Source organism: Eptatretus burgeri, chromosome 18 (assembly GCF_056783735.1).
Source record: "Eptatretus burgeri isolate ZD-2024b chromosome 18, Ebu_testis_v1, whole genome shotgun sequence".
In the NCBI taxonomy this organism is placed as follows: domain Eukaryota; kingdom Metazoa; phylum Chordata; class Myxini; order Myxiniformes; family Myxinidae; genus Eptatretus; species Eptatretus burgeri.
In genome coordinates, this window is record NC_140978.1 from 27,513,774 (window position 1) to 27,536,000 (window position 22,227).

Genomic DNA, 22,227 nt, shown 5'->3' on the forward strand with positions numbered 1-22,227 from the left:
TGCGAATAGTGAATCCACGAATAGTTGGGTCCGACAGTATACAGTGCCGATAGTCCACACCCCTTTTTCACCTCACCTTTTTGTTGCCTTCTAAACTGGAATTAAATTGCATTAAACCAGACTTTTAACACCTTCATTTACACATTGTAACCTACAACTTCCAAGTGAAAAACAAAATCTACAAATTTCAGAAAATAAATTTAAAATACAAAACTAGAATATCTTGGTTGGATAAGTGTCCACCCCCTGAATTACTACATGGTGGAAGCACCTTTGACAGTAATTACAGCTGTGAGTCTGTTGGGATAGGTATCTACCAACTTTGCACACCTTGATTTGGCAATATTTGCCCATTCATCTGAACAAAACCATTCCAGCTCAGTCAAGTTGTGTGGGGAGCGTTGATGGACAGCAATTTTCAAGTCATGCCACAGATTTTCGATTGGATCGAGGTCAGGGCTCTAACTGGGCCATTCAAGGACATTTACATTTTTTTCTTTAACCACTCCAGTGTGGCTTTGGCTGTGTGCTTCAGGTCATTGTCATGCTGAAAGGTGAACTTCCGTCCCAATATCAGCTTTCTTGCAGAGGGCAGCAGGTTTTCCTCTTGGATTTTTCTGTATTTTGCTCCATCCATGTTCACTTCTATCCTGACAAGTGCCCCAGTCCCTGCTGATGAGAAACATCTCAATAACATGATGCTGCCACCACCATGTTTCACAGTAGGGATGGTGTTCTTTGGGTGATTTGATGTGTTGGGTTTGCGCCAAACGTAACGTTTTTCATTTAGGCCAAAAAGTTCCATCTTGGTTTCGTCAGACCACAAAACCATTTGCCACATGGCTTCAAAATCTCCGGAGTGGTTTTTTTGCATACCTCAAGCAGGACTCAAGATGGGCTTTTTTGAGCAATGGCTTCCTTCTTGCCACCCTTCCGTACAGGCCAGACTTGTTGAGTGCTTGGGATATTGTTGTCACATGCACACAATGACCAGTCTTTGCCATAAAGGCATGTTGCTCTTTCACAGTTGCCATTGGCCTCTTGGTGGCCTCTCTGATCAGTCTCCTACTTGCTTGGTCGTCCAGTTTGGAGGGACGTCCTGATTTTGGCAGGGTCTTGGTGGTACCATACGCTTACCACTTTATAATTGTGTCTTGACTGTGCTCCAAGGAATATCAAGGTCTTTGAAATATTTTTATATCCATCCCCTGATCTGTGCCTTTCCACAACTTTATCCCAAAGGTCTTTTGAAAGCTTCTTGGGCTCATGGTTGAGTTTTTGCTGTGAAATGCACTACCCAGCAGAGGAAACCTCCAGGAACAGCTGATTTTATTCGGAAATAATCAGAATCACTCCAATTTAACACCGGTGGAGGCCAATTAACTTTGTATGTGATTTTGAAGGTGATTGGTTACACCTGAGTTAAGTTAGAAATGATATTATAAGGGGGTGGACACTTATCCAACCAAGATATTCTACTTTTATATTTGTAATTAATTTTCTGAAATTTGTAGAATTTGTTTTTCACTTGGAAGTTGTGGTTTATGATATGTAAATAAAGGTGGAATAAGTCTGATTTAATTCCAGCCTATGACCACTAATTAAAGCATTTTTACACAAAGTTCTACCTTGGACAGTCATATTGATGTGAAGCAACAGATGAAGTGCAATTATTAATTGGTTCACGAAAAAAATAAATAAATAAGTGACCACTATATTCGTTATTGGTGTCTGTTGAGTAGTCGATGGAGTCGAAAAAAATTTTTTCGATTAAAATGTTTTTTTTTTGATCTACCCTTATTTGTTGGTCGTAGTGTCGGTCTGTCCGTGTGTGTGTGTGTGTGTGTGTGTGTGTGTGTGTGTGTGTGTGTGTGTGTGTGTGTGTGTGTGTGTGTGTGTGTGTGTGTGTGTGTGTGTGTGTGTGTTTGTCGGGGGGTTTTGACCCCCTTGCAGTTGTTCGATTTTGATGAAATTTGGGTGGTAGGCCCAGTTTATGACCTCGTTGTTCCGCGTAGGTACTGGTTGCTAACGCCCCTTTGGTTGCCTAGCAACGGGACTTTGAAATTTTTGAAAAATCATAAAAAATAGATTTTTTTCGAAAATCAAAAATCGGGCCACGACCGACTGTGGGCAGTACATTCAGCCATATTCTCAAAAATTTCCAGCCGGATCCTATGAAAACTGTCGGAGAAGAAAGACTTTGAATGAACCCTGGTCGAAAACAATAAAAAAAACGAAGTTCGGGTTATATCTCAGAGACTGAGTCAGATATACATGAAACTGGTATGGTAGGTTCCTGGTATGTCCTAGTTATGTGTGAGAAAGAACTGTTGCTATGGACCCCTCTGTTGCCTAGCAACTGCCGAAAAACCTCTAAATGTGGGGGTATTTCAACGAAAAAACAATCTGCAGCATTAACCCTTGAAGCTGGAATCATGCATTTTCTTGTGCTTAATCCTCAGGTCATTCCCCATCCAACGGGCCCATCGCATCAGGTTCTATTGGGTAGTCGACTAACCATGTCCGCCTACCGGCTTGTCTGTCTGTCCCGAGCATAGCCCTGTGGATTTTGATCCGATCCTGATAAAATTTTGGTTGGAGGTTTATATCATGATCTCGTTGTGTTTTCCTGAGAATGGGCATGGTGCGCCCATTATGGGTGGAGCCACGCCCAAAAAACATGTGTTTTTAGGGGTAGCTGATTTCAATTTGTATCTTCTCCTAGGGGGTTTGTCCAATCTGGCAGTGGCTTCGGTATTTGGTTAGCCCAATGGCACCTGCAGAGCCCCACGGACCTCTTTTTTTTTTTTTTTTTTTCATTTTCATCCCAAGGTCAAGGTCACAAGGTCACGAACTTAGAAAATTGCGAATTTTGACAAAAAATCCATCTTCTCTGAGGGGTTTGTCGAATCTGGCAGGGGTTTCGGTATTTGGTTAGCCCAATGGCACCTGCATAGCCCCATGGAGCTCGATTGTTATTTTTTTTTTTTTTTTCATTTTCGTACCAAGGTTAAGGTCACAAACTTAGAAAATTTCGAATTTTGACATAAAAATCATATGGCCGCCCAAACTTTGAGAGCTAGGATGACAATATTTTTTTATGCATAATCTTGAGGTCATTTCCCCACCTAAAGTCTTGAAACCATTTTGCTCTATCTCGAACACCTTGCCCGTGGTGCCCCTTTCAAGTTTGTTTTACGCTGATTTCATCAAAGTATGGATAATAATCCGAGGAGTGCGAAATGCCATATAGCCTATATGACATTATATTGTTCCTGGAATGTTCCAGAGGAAGTTTTGCACCAAAGGTCATAATCCTTGACCTTTGACCTTTAAAGTTCACAAAGGTGAAATTTTCAAAGTTGTGGGAATCGAACCAGGTTTTCAACCCTCTTCGACGAACTAACTCCAATAAGCTATAGCACGTATCCTGTTTCCTTATTTTAATGTCCACAACATTGTTTTGTGACCTTTAAAGGTTATGCAAAGGTCAAATTTTTAAAGTTGTTGAACGAAACCGGGTTTTCGACATTTTGCAGCTAATAACCTGTCACTCGTACCACATCATGTTGGTCATTTTTATAACTTGGTCAAACATTATCACATTGTCTCATCCTTGACTTCTGAAACAATCTACATCGTCAAATACCGCTCGTGAACCATCGTCGTCTTCAGACTTGTTTCTTTTAAAATCATTGTGAATTAATCAGTGGCTGATAAACATGTTTATTCAGCTCTTACTTTCCTGATGATGAAGCTCTTGGCCTTTTATGGCCAGTCTCATCAAAATGTTTCACCACTTCTGTGAGCCGGAAAGGTGTTGGTCTTGCTGTTCCGCCTGGCCAATGGAACAAGGTTAAGATCTCACCCTTCCACCCTCTAAACACAAGCTGGTCAAAAACTTGGAATTTCAATCTCTACAAATCTTTCTTTCTTGCTTTCCAAAATGACCAGTTGAAAAATCCTCTCATCTGCAGTGCCTTCAGAAAGTATTCACACACCTTGACTTTTGTCACATTTTGTTGTGTTACAGCCTGAATTTAAAATGGATGAAATTAAAAAATTTTTGTCACCAATCGACACATAATACCCCATAATGATATAGTGAAAACATGTTTTTCGAATTTTTTACAAATGTATTGAAAATGAAAACTTGAAATATCTAATTTATATAAGTATTTTTTCAATACTTTGTAGAAGTGCCTTTGGCAGCGATTCCAGCTTCGAGTCTTCTTGTGTATGTCTGTATTGGCTTCACACATCTGGATTTGGGGATTTTCTCCCATTCATCCTTGCAGATTTTCTCAAGCTCTGTCAAGTTGGATGAGGAGTCTCAGTGAACAGCAATCTTCAAGTCTTTCCACAAATTCTCAATAGGATTCACATCTGGGCTTTGGCTGGGCCACTCGACAACTTTCACGTTCTTGTTTTGAAGCTATTCCAGTGTTGCTTTGGCTGTATGCTTGGGGTCATTGTCCTTTTGGAACGTAAATCTTCGTCGCAGTCTCAGGTCTTTTGCACTCTGAAGCAGGTTCTCTTCAAGGATTTGCCTGTATTTGGCTCCATTCATTATTCCCTCTATCCTTAGAATTCTCTCAGTCCCTGGCACTGAACAGCATCCCCATAGCATGATGTTGCTACCACCATGCTTTATGGTGGGGATGGGGTTAGGTGAGTGATAAGCTGCGGTCAGTTTCCACCAGACATAGGGCTTTGCATTCAGGCCAAAGAGTTCAGTTTTCATTTCATCAGACCGCAGAATCTTTTTCATCGTGCTCTCAGAGTCTTTCACATGCCTTATTGCAAACTCCAGGTGTGCTGTCTTTTGCCTTTTTCCCAGAAGTGGCTTCCATCTGGCCACTCTCCCATAAAGCATAGATTTGTGAAGTAATTCAGACTTGTCCTTCCAGAAGGTTCTCCCATCTAAGCAAAGGAACTCTGTTGTTCTGTCACAGTGGTCATTGGTTTCTTGCTCATCTCCCTGACCAAGGTCCTTCTTGCCCGGTTGCTCAGTTTGGTCAGACGGCCAGCTCTCGGAAGAGTTTGGGTAGTTGCATATTCTTTCCATTTCCTAATGATGGAGCTCATTGTGCTTGCAAACTTTCAACACTCGAGAAATTGTTTTATACCCTTCCTCAGATCTATTCCTCATCACAATTATATCTCGGCATTCTTTGGACAGTTCCTTGGACTTCATGGTTGAGTATGTGCTCTGACATGCACTGTCAACTGTGGGACATTATATCGAAAGCTGTGTTTGTTTGTTTTTCTAAATCATGTCCATCAATTTAATTGGCCACTGTGGACTTCAATCAAGGTATGGAGACATCTGAAGGATGATCAAAGTAAATTGGTTGCACCTGAGCTCAATTTGAAGTGTCATAGCAAAAGGGTTGAATACTTATTGACTCGAGACATTTCAGCTTTTCATTTGCAATTAATTTGTAAAAATTAACAAAATAAAATAAAAAAATCCACTTTTCCATTATGGGGTGTTTTGTGTAGATCAGTGACAAAAAAAAATCTCTATTCAATATATTTTCAATTTGAGCTATATAACAACAAAATGTGAAAAAGTCAAGGGGTGTGAACACTTTCTGAAGGTGCTGTACTTATTAATATACCTTTTGAATACTGTTGCGAATTCGCGCCCGCCGGCGTGCGAACGGCCACGTAACTCGAATCGCGGCACGTCGCCCACTGGACGGACAATTCAGTCGTGACCCTCTCGGAACAACGCCGGGAGCTAGTCACGGGTGGGGGTTTAACCCCACCACGATCGTGCCAATTGCCCACCCGCGCAGGATAGGGTTGCTCGCCAAATTCGATCGACCTAAGTACCTGCGCGAATGGTCGACCGGGCGATCGTACCACGCCACAGGCCGACTCCGGACACGAACCGCTTAAGCGGTCTGTTCCGTGCAACAGTGATAACCGAGCGGTGTTATCGTCGGCCTTGACGGTTCCGATTAATTACCGGGATGTTGAACCCGCTACGAACCCCTTACGTGATGCAAGATGGAGATTCAAATGGAGAAAAGACGAAGCAAAACGGGCACAGTTCAACAAGCAAGCATTTTATTACGCGGCACACGGAAAGCACGTATATACAGCCATACACGAAAAGCAAAGGCAAGAAGAAAACAGTTGACACCGACCTAATGCGTACACACGGCAACACTTACACAGTTTTACTTCACAGACGGCGCCAACACATATTTACACAAAAGCAAAGGAAGGAAGCCACCCTCACAGAGAAGGAGGCAGACAGGCCCGTAGGCCAAATGTGTGCGGGACCTCGAGGAGCGGCCAGGTCCACGAGACCGGGGAGGTCTTACCCGCGTCCTCGTGACGCGTTGGCGGGCAAGCCGCAAAATGTCCGCGCCGCTGTGCCCCGACTCCGTGCCCCTTGACGGGTTTCGTTGGCACCACGTTTGGCGTGCGGGAGGAACGGGCCCCCCCCTTGCACTATCTCAGCGCGGATGGGGGGGAAAAGGGGAAATTGTTGATGCTCTGAGGGAGGGGAGTGGCTGGCTGAATTGGGTCCCGCGACGAGACGAGCGATCCCCCACACCACAGCCTCGTCGCAGACTGCCGTCCTCCTGGCCTCGGACCCGAGCTCCCCTGTCCCGACCAGCCGCCCGCAGCTCCACCGCACGCACTCGACTGAACTCCACCAACGCAACGCTCCTTGTCTCCAAAAGCAACTCCTCTACGACACACTCTCCTAGTTCCACACTCTCCTTTTTTTGAGTCGCCTTCCGCTCGCACCTTTATAACTCTCAGGAGGCGCCGGTATGCAAATTCCCGGATCACAACGCGATTGGAGGCGGGGCCACACCACCCCCCCTCCCCGGTCAGCCATTGGTCGGGCAAAAATGGGCGTGAACCTCCCCTGATCCTAAAATTTGCATAGACGGACATGGATGGAATTCACCCACACGCGCCTGGAGGCGGGGCCAAGCCGCCTCGCGCTTGCCCATTGGACGGAGGAGAAGTGGGCGTGAAGCATTCCTGATCCGCGGATCGACGCGTTCGGCCTCCATGGCCGAACGGCTCTGGGAACATGACGCTTCGTGTTGACTGGTGGTGTTTGGGAATGGCCGTAGAAGCGAGGATGTGGGATGAAGTTGTGAAGGTAAAGGCGAAGGTGGTGGTGTTTGCGAATGGTTGTAGAAGCGATGATGTGGTAGCGTAGGTGGTGGAGGTGGCATCGTTGTAGTGTGGTTGGCGCTGTGGTGGGGATGGTGTGGTTGTTGAGATGCTGTTTGTTTGAAATAAAAGATAGAACAGAAAAATGGCTAACTCAAAGCGTCGCAGCCCGGATGGGTCACATAAATTCCCTCTATACAACGGGTTTGGGATAACTACACATGTACCTATGGAGATATCTTACCTGAGGGCCCTTTATGGTGTAATGCGAATTTCCACAACCGTAACAATACGTTTCGTCACTCATACTTTTGATCTCACTATCAGCCATGATCTTTCTTGAACAAGCCAAATTTTTAAGTTGTCCTCAAAAGCCAGACATTGGGCATCCTCCATCGTAAAATGTCTTCCTTGACTCACTGTAACTCTTATCCACCTACAAAGCCTTCATGCACAGCTTGATGGAGTACTGCTCTCCCCTCTGGGCTGGCGCCCCTGCCTCTCACCTCGCTAAGCTGATGCTATGGAAACCAAGTGCTCCAAGATCATTGGAATCTGCAATGAAGCTGAGTCTATGAGCTTATCACTTTGCCATCACAGATAGGTTATGATCTATCTTGTGGTCTCGATCTTCTACCACCTCCTTTCTGGTTTTACACCCTCTGCTCTTTCCATGCTTTGTCTCCCCCACCTCCTCCCAACCCTACTTCCCTTGCTCGGTTCCTGCATGGTGTATGTGGTCTACCAGCAACCCCTTTCTGGTGAGACTCCAAAAATCCAGAATCATTGCTCACCTACACTCATTCGTTCCTCTCTTTTCCCCACATGTGGAACCAACTCTTTAATCTCATTTTTTTCATTCCAGGTCTTCAAGACAGCTGTTAACACCATCTCAAATCATCTCCCATCCAAAACCATGATATTTTCTTCCCCCGTTAATTCCTTCCCCTCCTCTAGTCGACTTTACAAATCTCCAGTTTTCCCTTCCTGCGAGTTTGTTTCTGTATCCATTTTGTTCACCGCATGTGTCTTCTCCCTCGACTTTGATCCTCGGCCCTGCTGTTGGTATGTTTTCCCCTCCTGTCTGCTGTTTCTTTTGATCGGTTACGTCCTAATCCATTTTGATGTCCTCGCTGTTCCACGTGCCTCGAGTTTGTTTTGGTTAAAAAAAAAAAAACCCTACTAAGCTAAATGACCGGTTGCAAGTCCGGCTCACAAACAACTCCAAGGGCCGCATGACTCCCATTTACGCCAACTGCAAACAAAAATGATTTATTTGATTTTAAAAAGGTATGCTGTATACTGTGGTACATTACATAAACCTGCTTATTCAGCCATCATTTCCTGCTTTAATGATGACCAAGCTGTTGACTTTTGAACAGATCAAAGGATTGCAAAAGAAAAATGATTTTCCTTAAGTTTTCACGTGTCATCCGACATGCTGTCACGATATGTGGCATTGAATAAACCATTTCGAACGATTGAATGGTGATAATGGCATTGCTTAACCTGATATGATGTCTGATGACCCATAATTTCCACCAGGGTTTTGAAGTCGGGTGAAAGGTCGGTGCAGGGACATATTGCAAACTCAGCAGTGAGGTTTCCATCTGTCAGCCTGTAATTTCATGTCTGATTTCTCGCTTTGCAAGAGAGTTTAGTCTCATGTACAGGTTGGACCAAAAACTGGTAACACCTTTGCAGCATGAAAGTGGAAAACAGGTTCCCCACCCTCGACAATGGGGATATTCTTGTTATAACTCGTCATAGAGTGTAGCATTGACAAGTGAGGCTCTAATAACGTGCGTGTCCGCAATGACCTTGGTGTTAACCATCCTGAGATTGAAATGAACTATTCCTTTGATCTCGTCAGAGTTGATATGCTCATGCTTATTATGGCATTCCTTTCTGGAGGCAGCGTAAGTCTTGCACACATCAACTGGTGATTTGAGATCTCACAGGGATTCGTTCGTAGAACCAATTGGCCAAAGGTACATAAAACCTGGTGGACCACAGGCATCCTGCGAGCCGCCGGTTTCCCAACAATCATGGGAATGCTTGACAATCCATTTGAGAATAGACAAGTAGGTAGTTCCTGTAATCCAACTGTGGGTATTTTTCTCTCTGTCCAGCATTTTCTGAAGTTTCTCAGAGGCCGACATTGTTTATCGATGATGGGAATTGAATGTTTTTTTTTTTTTACTTTTGATCCAGCAATGATGAAATAGCACGTGCAATTCCAGATGTTTTATGGCTGGGATTCGATGTTTATATCTGCTCATGTTTTCAGGATGGTGTCTGTCTCAATGGTTTGTATGACAAGCCTGAAAGGTGTGTTGGCCAGGTGAAAAGTGAGTTTGTGCAGTGCATTCTGTAGATGGATGACAATGGTGGACCATTTTGATGGGGTCCAAATTATGAAAGAGCTGTTGCAGATACTCCAATCTGGGTATGTGATTTGAACTTTGTGTATGGTGTAGATATCTAGAGGGTGGGGGGTGGGGTGTGATGTGAGTAATGGCTGAGTAACTTGTCTTGAAAAAAAAAAAAATTGTTGTGATGTCATAACCTTGGTGTAGATTGTGACTTGTCCAAATGAGCTTTCAGGTGTGGAAAGCTTTGTGATGCCATTCCAAAATAAACTACAGTTCATACAAGCATGTCGACTGAGCACAAACCCATCTGTGGTTACCATTAACTTGTAATCCAAATGGTTTTCCGGTTGTGTGGTCGTGGTTACTTTTATTGGTCCTCCAAGTGATCTGCTTCCAAAAAGCTCAGTAATTGTTCCGGATTTGCCTGTGCTGCTGTCGATTTCTGTTTGTGTTGATTGGTCTTCGTATTGTGTGCTAACTCTTGTGTGTTTTTTGTCGTGCTCATTCTATTTATTTTGATACTGCGTCTCTGGCTCGAGTGGTTGATCGGCCTTCCTGTTTTTGTTTTCCAAGTGTACCCCCAGGGTGCGATCTGAGGGGGTGGGGGGTGGGGATGGGAGGAACTTCCCTGGCTCTGGTTTTTGTTTCCCTGGCACTGCACTTGAAATTGTCAATCCCTGTGGGGGGGGGGATAAATTTATGCCCCCCCTCACCCTGTAAAAATATTTTGAATTAATAGTGATTGAATTGATGTTTTAACGTCTGACATTTATAAATAAGTGTACGCTGCATCCTTTTTGAGCACAAAGTGATTTTATAAAGCTTGTTCTCACCACACAAACAGTACAAGATCAGCAGGACATCGTGGAAAAGATGAATTAACAAACTGCAATGGAGTTTCATGGTTGGAGTCCAATATTTTTCCTCATCTTCATCGATGATATTTCTGATTCGCTGTAAAATCCTGCCGATATCTTTGCTGATGACTCCACCCTCTGTCGTATCATTTCTCATCCTTCAGACAGGCAGCAGCCTCTTCCCTCTCTGCAGACCTTGATAGAACCAGGAGCTGGTTCAACACTTGGAATGTCTTTCAATCCTGACAAATCCCACACACTCAATCTGTCATTTCAAAAGGGCCATCTGGCAAACTCTCCCATCTACTTCCGAAACAAACCACCTGAAGAGGATAAGTCCTCAAACTTTTGGGCTTCACCATCAGCCATGATCTTTCTTGGGCAGACCATCTTTCCAAGATGGCCTCCAAAGCCAGCCATCAACTGGGCATCCTTTGTCATCCAAGGTCTTTCCTTGACCAACTTTTGACAACCTACAGGGCCTTAATTCACAGTTTGATGGAGCACGGCACTCCCCTTTGGGTAATGCCCTTGCCTCACACCTTGCCCTTCCAGATTCCCTGGAAAGCAAGGCCCTCAAAATCATTGCAATCTCTTATGACGAAGCTGAGTGTCTTGGCCTGTTACTGTAACATCGCAGACAAGTTGCTGGCCTCTGTATTCTGACACCTCCTTTTTGTTCTTGTAATCTCCACCCTCTCTTGGCTCTGTCCCTATGAGGTTCTGCAAGATGCACGTAGTCTACCAGTAACCCTCTTCTTGTTAAAAACTCCCTCCACTTACTGACTGCTCACTTCCACTCATTTGTTCCTCTTTTCTCTCGCCTGTGGAACCAAGTTCTCCAGTCCGTTCAGTCCAATTCTTCCTTCCAGGGCTTCAGGATATCTTCTACCCCAAATGACCCCATTCCCAAACACTCCGTTTTTCCAGGTTATTGGGATTTTTCTCCCTCTCCCTCATCTCTTTTTGTTTGTTAGTTGTCAGTTGGTTTGTACCTTTTCTGTTTCATCCCCACAATCCCCACCACCCCCTTCCTATTCTTGCTGTTTCATTCTGCTTGTGTGCAGACTGTTCACTGCCATGTCCTTCTCCTCCTCCCCTTGATCTCACTCTTGCTCTATCCTCTACTTTGCTGTTGGTGTTTCCCCACTTTCAATTTTGTTGGACACTTTCATGTTTGATCCTTGAACATATTCTTTTGGGCTTTGTTGTGTTGTATGTAATGTGTGAGTGGTTCATTTACTCGCTGAAGCACTCCTGGGGGGCGAGAGGGGGGCACCTTTTCAAAGCTTTCCATAACCAAATCAGATATGACAAACGACCTAGTATAACCTTTGCCAAGAAACTGCTTTGGCAGCACTGACTCGTGACACTCGGTAACAGAATATGGGACATCAGGAACATAATGTATTTCCAGTAAATAAAAGGCTGGTGGTTCACATTGTTTCATGGGGTGTGTTTTCTTCCCCTCAGGCACAGACCAATACTGCAGTGGGGAATGTATTACCAGTGATTGTGAATGTCTACAAAACACAAGGCGTACCTGGGTAAGGCTCCTTGAGATGCCCTCTCTTCGCATTCTGGGACATAAACAATGTTCGCATTTAACTTTGTAAATCGACTCGTTTCAGTTGTCTAAATGAACAAACTACACTTGAAATTTAATTCTGTCATCACTGCCTTTCATTCACTGTCCATCATTCATTCCTCTAGATCCTGAAGGTACCTTTCGAAAATTGTAGTAGATTGTGATGCAAAATTTAAATCCTGATTTACAGGATTTGGGGGGGGGGAGGGCAATGCTTCATCGGCAGAGCTGCATCATCAGAACTGATGCAACCAGCAGCCAAGTCCTGCATACAAAATTGGAAGAATTAGTTCCACGAGAAACACCCGTTCCCTATTGGAGTGGCAAAGGGGGTTGTGGGGCAACTTTATGTTACGTTGTACTGTATTGTGATTATAATATATATATATATATATATATATATATATATATATATATATATATATATATATATATATATATATATATATATATATATATATATATATATATTTACCCTTGGCATTATGTTGTTGTGTGTGTGACCTAAAAAGGCACATCCAAGCAAGAAAGGCAAATTAAACATGATAAATTATGAATGAAACAGGAAAGAACAGTTGGCCTCAGCCATTGTGCAATTTGTTCCACAAACTTTGCTTATGATGATTTCAGGTTGTTTTTTTTTTCAAGAACATGCGGCTTTCAAGTTATCGTCAACCAGTGTCGGAGTGCATGAGCACGTATGATAATTCACCCACATCTACAATGTTTTTGGTTTTCTTACGATAATTCTCCACTTTGGCGTAAAAGTAAAAACGTAAGTTGAGGGTGACCATCTCAGCCAAGTGCAAAGTTCCTGTGCTCACCCCGAGTACTACCACCAAGTTTCGATGCATTTCGTCCGACAAATAAACAACCCGACACGGATGTTTCCACGTCTTTTTTTTCAGCACATCTGTGATGACTATAGTTTTGTAGCCTCGTGTTGGCGCAGTGGTTAGGGCAGCGGCTTGGGATCCCAGGGTCCTGAGTTCAAGCCCCGTTGGCTGCTGAATTAACACCAGGGGGTTGACTCAGCCTGTCATCCTTCCGAGGTCGGCGAAATGAGTGCCAGTGTACTGGTCCCGGTGTATGCCCCGGTTAGAATAGGTGTACCATATCCCTGTGTGTCGTAAGAGGCGACCAGGGTTGGCGTCAGGAAGGGCATCCGGCCATAAAACATTGCCTCAAGAAAAAGCCAAACCCCTGCACAGCAGGGAAAAATGGCTGTAAAAACGGTCATTTTTTTTTTTTGTGATGACTATAGTTTTCATTCCACTATAAAACATAATTGGTATATTTTATGAGCTGGGACTTGTAATACACTCTCTCACCGGACTTGTAATACACTAACGGCCTGCTCCAAAACTCTGCGACTGAATTTTATTTTGTAACGACTATAATGTTCCTGGGTACACCCCAAGTACAACCACAAAATTACAAAATTTTGACGCATTCCGTCCAGGGCTTTATGAGTGGATACAAGTGCAAACAAACACACACACGCAATTATTTTTAGTATGAGTTTTCCAACCCTCACATCCGGATTTGTTGCTGTGTGCAGGCTTTTTGCCGGTATTCTGCCACGTGTGCTGTGGATCAGCTTTGGTGGTTTCATCTTCCTTGGTTCGTATCAGAAAATTTGGCAACTGTTGCAGATCCCGACATCGAGGAACAGCACCAGCACCGATATTACTTCTGGTGTGGGCCCTCAATAGCTGGGGTGCACGTCACACTCGCACGCCTTGTATTATCCAAGGCCTACTGTGCGATGCGCTCATGATGGAGCAGGTTACTGTGCGATGCAGTCCATTGCGCTCATGATGGCATGCGTTCAATACACTGGAATTTTAAGTCTTACAGTCCACTTTACCTATCTCACCGGATGCCTGAGCAAATAATGTGTGGAAGAGTTGATATTGCACTTTGAAAGGTACAAATATTGACTCCATAATAATAAAGCCGCGTTTTGCGGTTGGCCGTTCAGCTGAAGGAGAATCCAGGTTCACGTTCCCTCCAAAGGACATCATTTTCTGACAAGTCTATCAAATACAACGTCACACTGACTATCGATTGACTTTATGGAGCTTGACCTAAATTCAGAACAACCTAAGTCCTAGTTTGGATGTCAAAAAGAAAAGAACTGTGACAATTATCTTTATTGTGTCTGATTCCTTTAAGCTTTGTGTTGATTTGTTGATTGTCGATGAATGCCCTTGTAATAAATCATCCTGCACCATTCGGGTGGCAGTTTGTAACACCTGTTCTCTTCACTTTGCAAATAATTTAAGCTTTGGTCAAATTGCATCACTGGGATGAACGAATAACACTGCCAACATTTAAAATAATTTGTTGTCCACACAAAATAAACTAAACGCAGGATGGTGACGAACCAATCAGAGTGGCTTACTACACCATTGGCTGACCAGCAGGGAAAGCGAAAGAACAAGTGCGAGGAATAAATGCAAATGCAGAGGAATTAAAAAGGGGGGGGGGGTGATAATGAGGTCGGGAGCATGAGAGGACGGAGGGCGAGATGAGAGGATGGAGGGCGAGATGGGAGCATGAGAGGAGGGAGGGCGAGATGGGAGCTTGAGAGGGGGAGGGCGAGATGGGAGGATGGAGGGCGAGATGGGAGCATGAGAGGAGGGAGGGCGAGATGGGAGCTTGAGAGAGCAGAGGGCGAGATGGGAGCGTGAGAGGGGGAGGGCGAGATGGGAGCGCGAGAGGGGGAGGGCGAGATGGGAGCGCGAGAAGGGGAGGGCGAGATGGGAGCGCGAGAGGGGGAGGGCGAGATGGGAGCGCGAGAGGGGGGAGGGCGAGATGGGAGCGTGAGAGGGGGGAGGCCGAGATGGGAGCGTGAGAGGGGGAGGGCGAGATGGGAGCGCGAGAAGGGGGAGGGCGAGATGGGAGCGCGAGAGGGGGGAGGGCGAGATGGGAGCCTGAAAGACTTAAAAGGGCATCCATAGACAGGTAAAGAACTCCAACCAAGCAAGCAGTGTTTCAGCCTCACACAAGATGCTTATTGTTTATCACATCACCACATAACATGAAAAAAGGACAACCGCTCCCCACACAGCGTTTGGTGCACATCTACTCACTGGACTGTAACCCAACACCACATCTATTAAACCTCATTGTTTCCCTCACTCACTTTTCTGGTTCTGTGCTACTTGTCATCCACGATCATATTTCATTCTCAAAAAGGCCATTGATCTATGTTTTGTTCCAGTCACAGTTTTTATGTTTATTTACTCCGAATAGATTATCATAAAATTTGGGATCATTTACTCAGAAAAATTTATTTTTGAAAACTTTCCTTGTCCCTTTTTTATTTTGAACTTGAACGACGTTGATAGCACGCCATCCCAAATCCCAACGCTTGCCACCGAAAGCAAAGTTTAAAGATGGCAAAAGTGACACCAGGAATGACCCAATATTAAATTTTGATTTTAAAAAATCTGGTTTTGACCCTTCTGACCCCAAGTCCCCCACTCCATTGAGCATGAACTGGGTAAACATGTAAAAACGTTCCATATTTATGCACCTCCTAATGTTGCATGCATACACAAAGTTTCATTTGAAAAATGTTTAAAAATGTGACCATAATTGCATTTTTGGTATTTGACCTTTTAATCCCACCCTAGAGTCCCAAGGAGCAGGGCCAAACTTGATCCTGCTCTCACCCCTTCTTGCTATGTGGTGATCATAACTACCAAGTTTGTTGAATTTATGCCCAACCGTGTAGCAGGAGATAGCATCACGGACAGACAGACGGAGCCGGGATATTAACACTCATTCAGCAGGGGGCTTGTGTACTTACCGTGTCAACAAGTCGGAATGGGATTTCGCAGGAGAAATGGAAGGAACGCTTTTGCGATTTGAACCTAGATCCCATCGTGGCATTTTTGGAGAAGATGAATGAAATGGTCGTTCTGGCTCAGTGTGCGGAAGTCAGGATCAAATCCCATTTGCCATACGCGTTTGATGTCCACCAATGACCTTGTCCTGCAGAAGCTCCCAACGATGGGTGGAGAGGGGCTTCACTCCCACTGCTCATCCTCCCTCCCCTCCAAAACATCCTACAGATTAAGGTACAGTGCATACTGATATCTGAACTGTCCAAATGACTTTTATATTGTTTGGCTAAAGTAATGGGAATTTAAACAAACAGAGCTACACATTTGAAAATTAAGAAGGGCACGAGGGAGAGCGCATACCTCCACCATGCAATGCCTGATCCAGTGGAACATATGGGAGCGTGAGAGGGAGAGGGAACATATGGGAGCATACCCAATACATTTTTGAAATATTCGATATTTCGTTTTTGGCTCTATCTCTCAATGGTGAAGAATCACTTTAAAAACTAAATAATTCTCGTATCGATCTGGATTCGGATCTTCACCAAAATTGAAATAATTCTTCCAAGTCACACTCAACATGTCCACCAAGTTTCGTCTGAATCTGTTTGTGTGCACGATATCTCAAAAAGTTGTGGATGGAAGTGAAAACAACCTCCTTGCACCTTTGGTGGTGGAGGTAAAAACGAGAATGGCATCGGCGGAGGGCACAATGTATACGTCCATCAATCAAAACAGTTTACGTTTTCTATCCCATGGATATGGATTTGGACCTGAACTAAAATTGAATCTGCTTGTTCTTGTCACGTAACCAAAACTCAAAAAGTTTCCTTTATTTTCAGGTCCCCAAAATCTGGTTTAATGTAAAAGAAAATGGCGACTCCACAGGAGCAAGCTCCCTTTTCCTTTGTGGAGGAAACAGTGACCTCAACAATTTACAATCCAACCTCCAGTTGAATTGATACCAGGTGGGGTTGACTGAGCCTGTCATCTTTCCGAGGTCGGCAAAATGAGTACCAGCTTGCTGGGATGATTGAGCCATTCGACTATCCTGCGTCGGAGTGGCGACCCGTCCAGGATTGTTCCCAACAGCCCAGGAGACTGCTCCGACAGCACCAACGCTCTGTACAGAGTATGGTCCCAATGGAATGGAACAATTTACATGAACATGTTGGAAAGATTCGCCTTCCCACAGATTGAAGACCTGCAACCCGATGTCATTTTTCAACAGGATGGCACGCCCTCACACTGAGCCTTCGTCGTTTGAGCCGTCCCAAATGAAAAATTTCCAGGTCGCTGGATTTACTAAGATGGACCAACTGCCTGGCCCCCACAATCACCAGACATAACCCCCCCCCTTAATTTTTTTTTCTGTGGGGGTTCCTCCCCAATGGTCTATTTCTCAGACAGACAAACTGACCCACATGTAACGATCAACACCATACCATTTCTGTGGGGGTTTGTGGGGACATCTCCATCACTCAATTGTGAAGAATCACTTAATACATTATCAGATCCGAATTGGCATTCAGATCTTCACCAAAATTTAATCATTTCGTCCTTGTCACAGACCCAAGCTCTCCACAAAATTTTGTCTGAATCTGTCCACCACTTTGAGATATCCTGTTCACAAACAGACAGGGGTGAAAACATAACCTCCATCCTTCTTCAGTGGCGGAGCTAACACGTTGGCACCGATGAAAAGTACACTACAAGTGCAAGTCAACATTTAGTTGACTTGCACTTGATTAAAGAGTGAGTTGATTAAAGAGAGAGAGTCAACTCTCTCTTTAAGAGACACTGTTATATTCAGGAGCTTGGCAACATTTTACCAGCTGGCTGCATGCTCTCCTGCTTAGGGTCACAGTCCATGGTGATTAACACGCATTTCTCACTTCTTTCACAGCCTGTCTGAAAAATCCAACACCCAGAATCGTTCGTTACTGAGATACAACTTCTGGACTCAAAGCAACAGCGTTACAACTTGAGCAGGCTTCACGATCGGGATTTAAATGTATCCCGGCTGTTGTCCTTTCGCTTCTGCAAGGGGCAGGAACTGACACATTCCGATCAGAATTTCTGCATCTGAACACACATTTCCTGTGTCAATTTGCACTTCTTTTCCCTCCTCCACACCGCTTTGTGTGCCTGTGGCATTACAAGATTCAATGTTCACACCCTCTGTAGATTGGTTCAACCCAGGAAACATTACTTCTTCCACAACAATAAAATTAGCTTCAGAGGATTCTGACTCAGGCATATCCTCCTGATGAACAGAAGGAGGGTTACTCCCTCTATCCTCCTGATGAACAGTACCCTTTCTTGACTCTGAGATAGGTCCCACACATGCCCTGAGATTCACCCGATGCATTCTCCAGACTGGCCCCCCACCCACAGGTTCAATTGCATGAGTTGTACCTTGGATTTCAACCACCTGCTGGTTGTACCACTGTGGGTCTCCAAGAAACTTGGATTTTGTTCCTCCCCAATGGTCTATTTTTCACACAGACAAACTGACCCACATGTAACGATCGACAATACACCTTGTCTTTCTACGCAGAATTCCTTTCAGATGCTTTCATTTCAAAGTACCCTCTCGCTTTGGCATGTGCTTCCCTCAAATGCTCCTGGTGCACAACTACCCAGTCATACCTCTTATTCACCATCTCTTCCTGACCTATCAAAACATCAATGGGAAGATAGGGATTTACACAAAGCAACAGAAAGTAAAGTATGGTGATTAACCAGTCGTGGCATGGAGTGTTACATTGTATGCATGTGGCAACTCAAGCAGGCGTTCAAGCCAGCACCTCTTCTTCCCCGGGGGGAACGTGCGAAAGCGGTCATGGAGGGTTCGGTTTAACTGCTCACACTGAGCCTTCCCCTTGGAATGATGGAGAGTAGTGCACGTTTTCTTGACACCATACATCTTAGACAGCTGAGCAACATCACTCTCAAAATTCCTTCCATGATCAGAGTGCAATCTCAGGTGCACGATATTTCATGAACCAGGATCTTCGCTGTGGTATCAGCCTCATGGTCTCTCATAGGGAATGCTCGAGTGAATTTTGCAAACACAGTAACCACTAACACATTCTCATGGTCATCAGTACGAGGTTCCAGAGCAGTAAAATCTATGGCTACCACCTCCAATGGTCGTGAAGCGGACATTGTGCCCACAGGTGTGTGTATCTTAGGTACTGGCATGTCGGTCAAAATGCACCTTTGACAGTTCTTAACTCGGTGTTCAACATCATTGTACATTCACACCCAGAAACACCTCTGTCTCAACAGATTCAATGTATGTTCTATGCCTTGAGGAACACGCCAACCCTTCCCTGCGATCATGAACACTTCCAGGCACTTGTTCCTTCAAACCCTTGAGTATCAACAACTGTCGATATTCACCATAATGGACATCATTAACCCGGTACAACAAATCCTTCTCTTGCACACGGTTCTATTGCGTCAACAATGACACAAAATCTTTACAAACCTCATCTTTCCTTGCCTGTAGGTTTTCACCGAGCATCCTAGAACTTCCGAAACACACTGAGTGGAGGGTCAGCATGTTGGAACCTACGCAGTTCCATTCCTGTAACCGGGAAAGGTTGGTGTGTTCCCTAACAATGGGACAGAACCACCATCCTCTCCTGAGTCTCGCACTCAGATATGATTAACACTGAAGCACTTCATCCCCTACTGCACTACATCAGACTCAAGGTCTGAACCTCTGCAGATGACATTGAAAATGGCCATGCAACCATCTTCGTCATCCTCAACCCATGGTTCGCCCTCTCCTGCTAATGGGCATTTCCTAACCACTGGGCATTTCCCTACTGCCTGTTCCAGGAATCGGTCCTAATTAATGTCAAGAACTGTACCTGAGCCTATGTTCTCCCCCCGCATTGTCTGGCCCGTAGCAACTGAGAGAGAGCTGGATCTTCCTGTAGTTCAGAACTTCTTGGTGCTCTATTCCCTCGTTGTGTGTGTCTCATTGCATATTACTTAGCGATATTCCCAACACCTCCAACTTGAAGCATATTGACTTGCCATCTTCTGTGAACCTCGGATGTACTTTGGAGGAAGAGGAGATTGGGACCATACCCTGTGCAGAGCATTGGTGCTGCTTCAGCAGTCTCCTTGGCTACTTTGGGTGCCCCATTTTTTTTTTCCTCTAAGTTTGTTCACTCCTTGTGTGGCAAGATCCCCGACTGCTTTAGTAAATTCGGGGGAGCCTCGATACTCCGAATCCTAACAACCTGAGTGTTGCAAGGCCATTTCTCCTCCTCCTCCTCCTGAGCCCAGAGCATGGGTTCATCACTGACTTGAATTGGGGAAGTCTATGATTCGGCTATGACATGTTTCCAGAGTTCCCTTCTCAAGGAGATATCTCTAAACCCTTCAACAAACTGGTGTCCAAGGGCAACACTCCCTTCTCGGACTGCATCGTCTGATTGTCTTTTTACAAAGTTCAAAATGTGTGACAATGCATGCAAGTAATCACGTAGATTCTCTCCCTCCTTTTGTTTACGATCATCGAATGCATGAAGCAGTTGAGACTACGCTTTTCTTTGAAAATTTCCTGCAGGAACTTCAACTACTTTGGCGGGCATGCTCATCACCTATACGTTAGTACATTTCCTCCAAAGCTGACCCCCATAACAAGACGTACTGATCATCAACTTTCAATTCTCTGGCACACACCACACGCTCCACCTCTTCAATAAAATCCTCAACAGAACACCCTCTATACTAACTTCTTCTTCCTCCTCCTTCGGCTGCTCCCATTAGGGTTCGCCACAGCGGATCATCCATTATGATCCGCATACTGATTTGACACAGGTTTTACGCCGGATGCCCTTCCTGACGCAACCCTGTTCACCTCTTACGACACAGGGATAAGGATTGGGTTTCGCAATGATTCCAGGCTGCCCTACACCCTCTCGTAGCACAGCCCAGCGCAGAGCAGAGCTCCTGTCCTCAAGCGATCCTCCAACCCAAGCCTCCGAGTAGCCGGATTGCAGGCGCATGCCACTTCGCCCGGTCAACGCCCTCTGTACTAACCTCACCAATAAAAGGCTTTATGTCTTGTTCTCTGGGAACATCTCCTTCGGAGTGTGAAGTTCCTTCCCCAAAACTGCAATAGCTGCCATTGCTGGTGCATGATTATTACTATCTTGTGTATCTGCTGCTGTATAACTTCCATAACTAAGTATGACTTTTCAGAATGAATTTGAAATGGCTACCAGCATACAATTACAATATACATACAAGGAAATACCCTCCGAGATCCCTTGGTGTCTGGAAAGAATCCCTCAGCTTCTGATCAGTGTAACCATATCCTCTGCAGCCTCGCTGCTCCATTGGCTGAGTCGTGCACCTGCCTTCTGTTGTGGCTGCAGTGGAATATTCCCTTTGACATCTGTATGCACACCCTCTAGATCTGCAGCTGCTTCGCTGCTGGTCAGCTGTTGATCCCAGTCCATCCTTATGGTCATCAGATCTGTGATGCTGCTCTTCACCACTACCATTTTCACCCTTGCCTTGCTTTTCCAAACCCAACTCCGAGTAAGTACCAAGACTTGTTTCCCGGTCGACTCACACTTGCTCGTTAAAAACTTGGACACCAAAGTTTGTTTGGGTTTTTTTTAATCTTAAATTATTTTACTGTAGAGTTGAAAATAATTAAAGTACTTTGATATTTTATTCAAACTTTGCAAAACAAACTCAAGGCAAAAGCATGACAAAAACAGTAGTGGCCAAACATGTTGCATTTCCTCCAAAACCAACACTAAAATAATTCCCCCAGGATGGCTTAAAACGTAGCCCCAAACAGGCTTCCAAATATCGATGTCACAGGCTTCCTGATCTCCCGATCACCACACCCCCTCAGCTTCCTTCTGTCGGTTCTGCTGGCAACTAGGCATGGTCAACTCTCTCTCTTCAAGGGATACTTTTATTTCGGTGCTCGGCAACATTTTACCATCTGGCAGCGTCAATAATTACTTCGAATGTTCTTGTATCCAGATCTGGATCTTCACCTAATCTAATCAATTTGTCCTTGTCACACACCTTACCTGTCCATCAAGTTTCGTTCAAATCCATCCACAAGTAAGAAGACACCTGGCGTTGGTGGTAGTCAGTAATACGACTCCTCTCGTCGGTGGTCATCAGTATGAAGACACCTCATGTCACCAGTATTTACAAATATGAGTCGTCGTGTCAATGGTCACCAGGAAAAAAAGAGACCCGAGGAGGACAAGAAGGAAGCAGAGATCCTGGACCAGTGCCAGTCAAAGCTGCGGCGTGTGTGCAAGCCAAGACTGAATTCGTCAGAGCCGGCTTGTGAAGCCCTCGAGTTCTATCAGGTGTCCCAGTCGTGAGACAAGCTCAAG

General features: G+C 44.8%; 1 protein-coding gene across 12 annotated transcripts in view; it reads left to right on the top strand.

The window, feature by feature from the left end:
• The window catches only part of SLC25A26 (solute carrier family 25 member 26), an 83,937-nt gene extending 69,706 nt beyond the window's left edge, over positions 1 to 14,231 (top strand). For all 12 annotated transcript variants that reach the window (XM_085863624.1, XM_085863621.1, XM_085863630.1 and 9 more), the window contains 2 exons: positions 11,858 to 11,931; positions 13,534 to 14,231. In XM_085863624.1, coding sequence (XP_085719750.1) covers positions 11,858 to 11,931; positions 13,534 to 13,687 — 228 coding nt within the window. In that variant the 3' untranslated portion in view covers positions 13,688 to 14,231. The remainder of the gene's footprint in view (positions 1 to 11,857; positions 11,932 to 13,533) is intronic.
• The last annotated feature ends 7,996 nt before the right edge of the window (positions 14,232 to 22,227 follow it).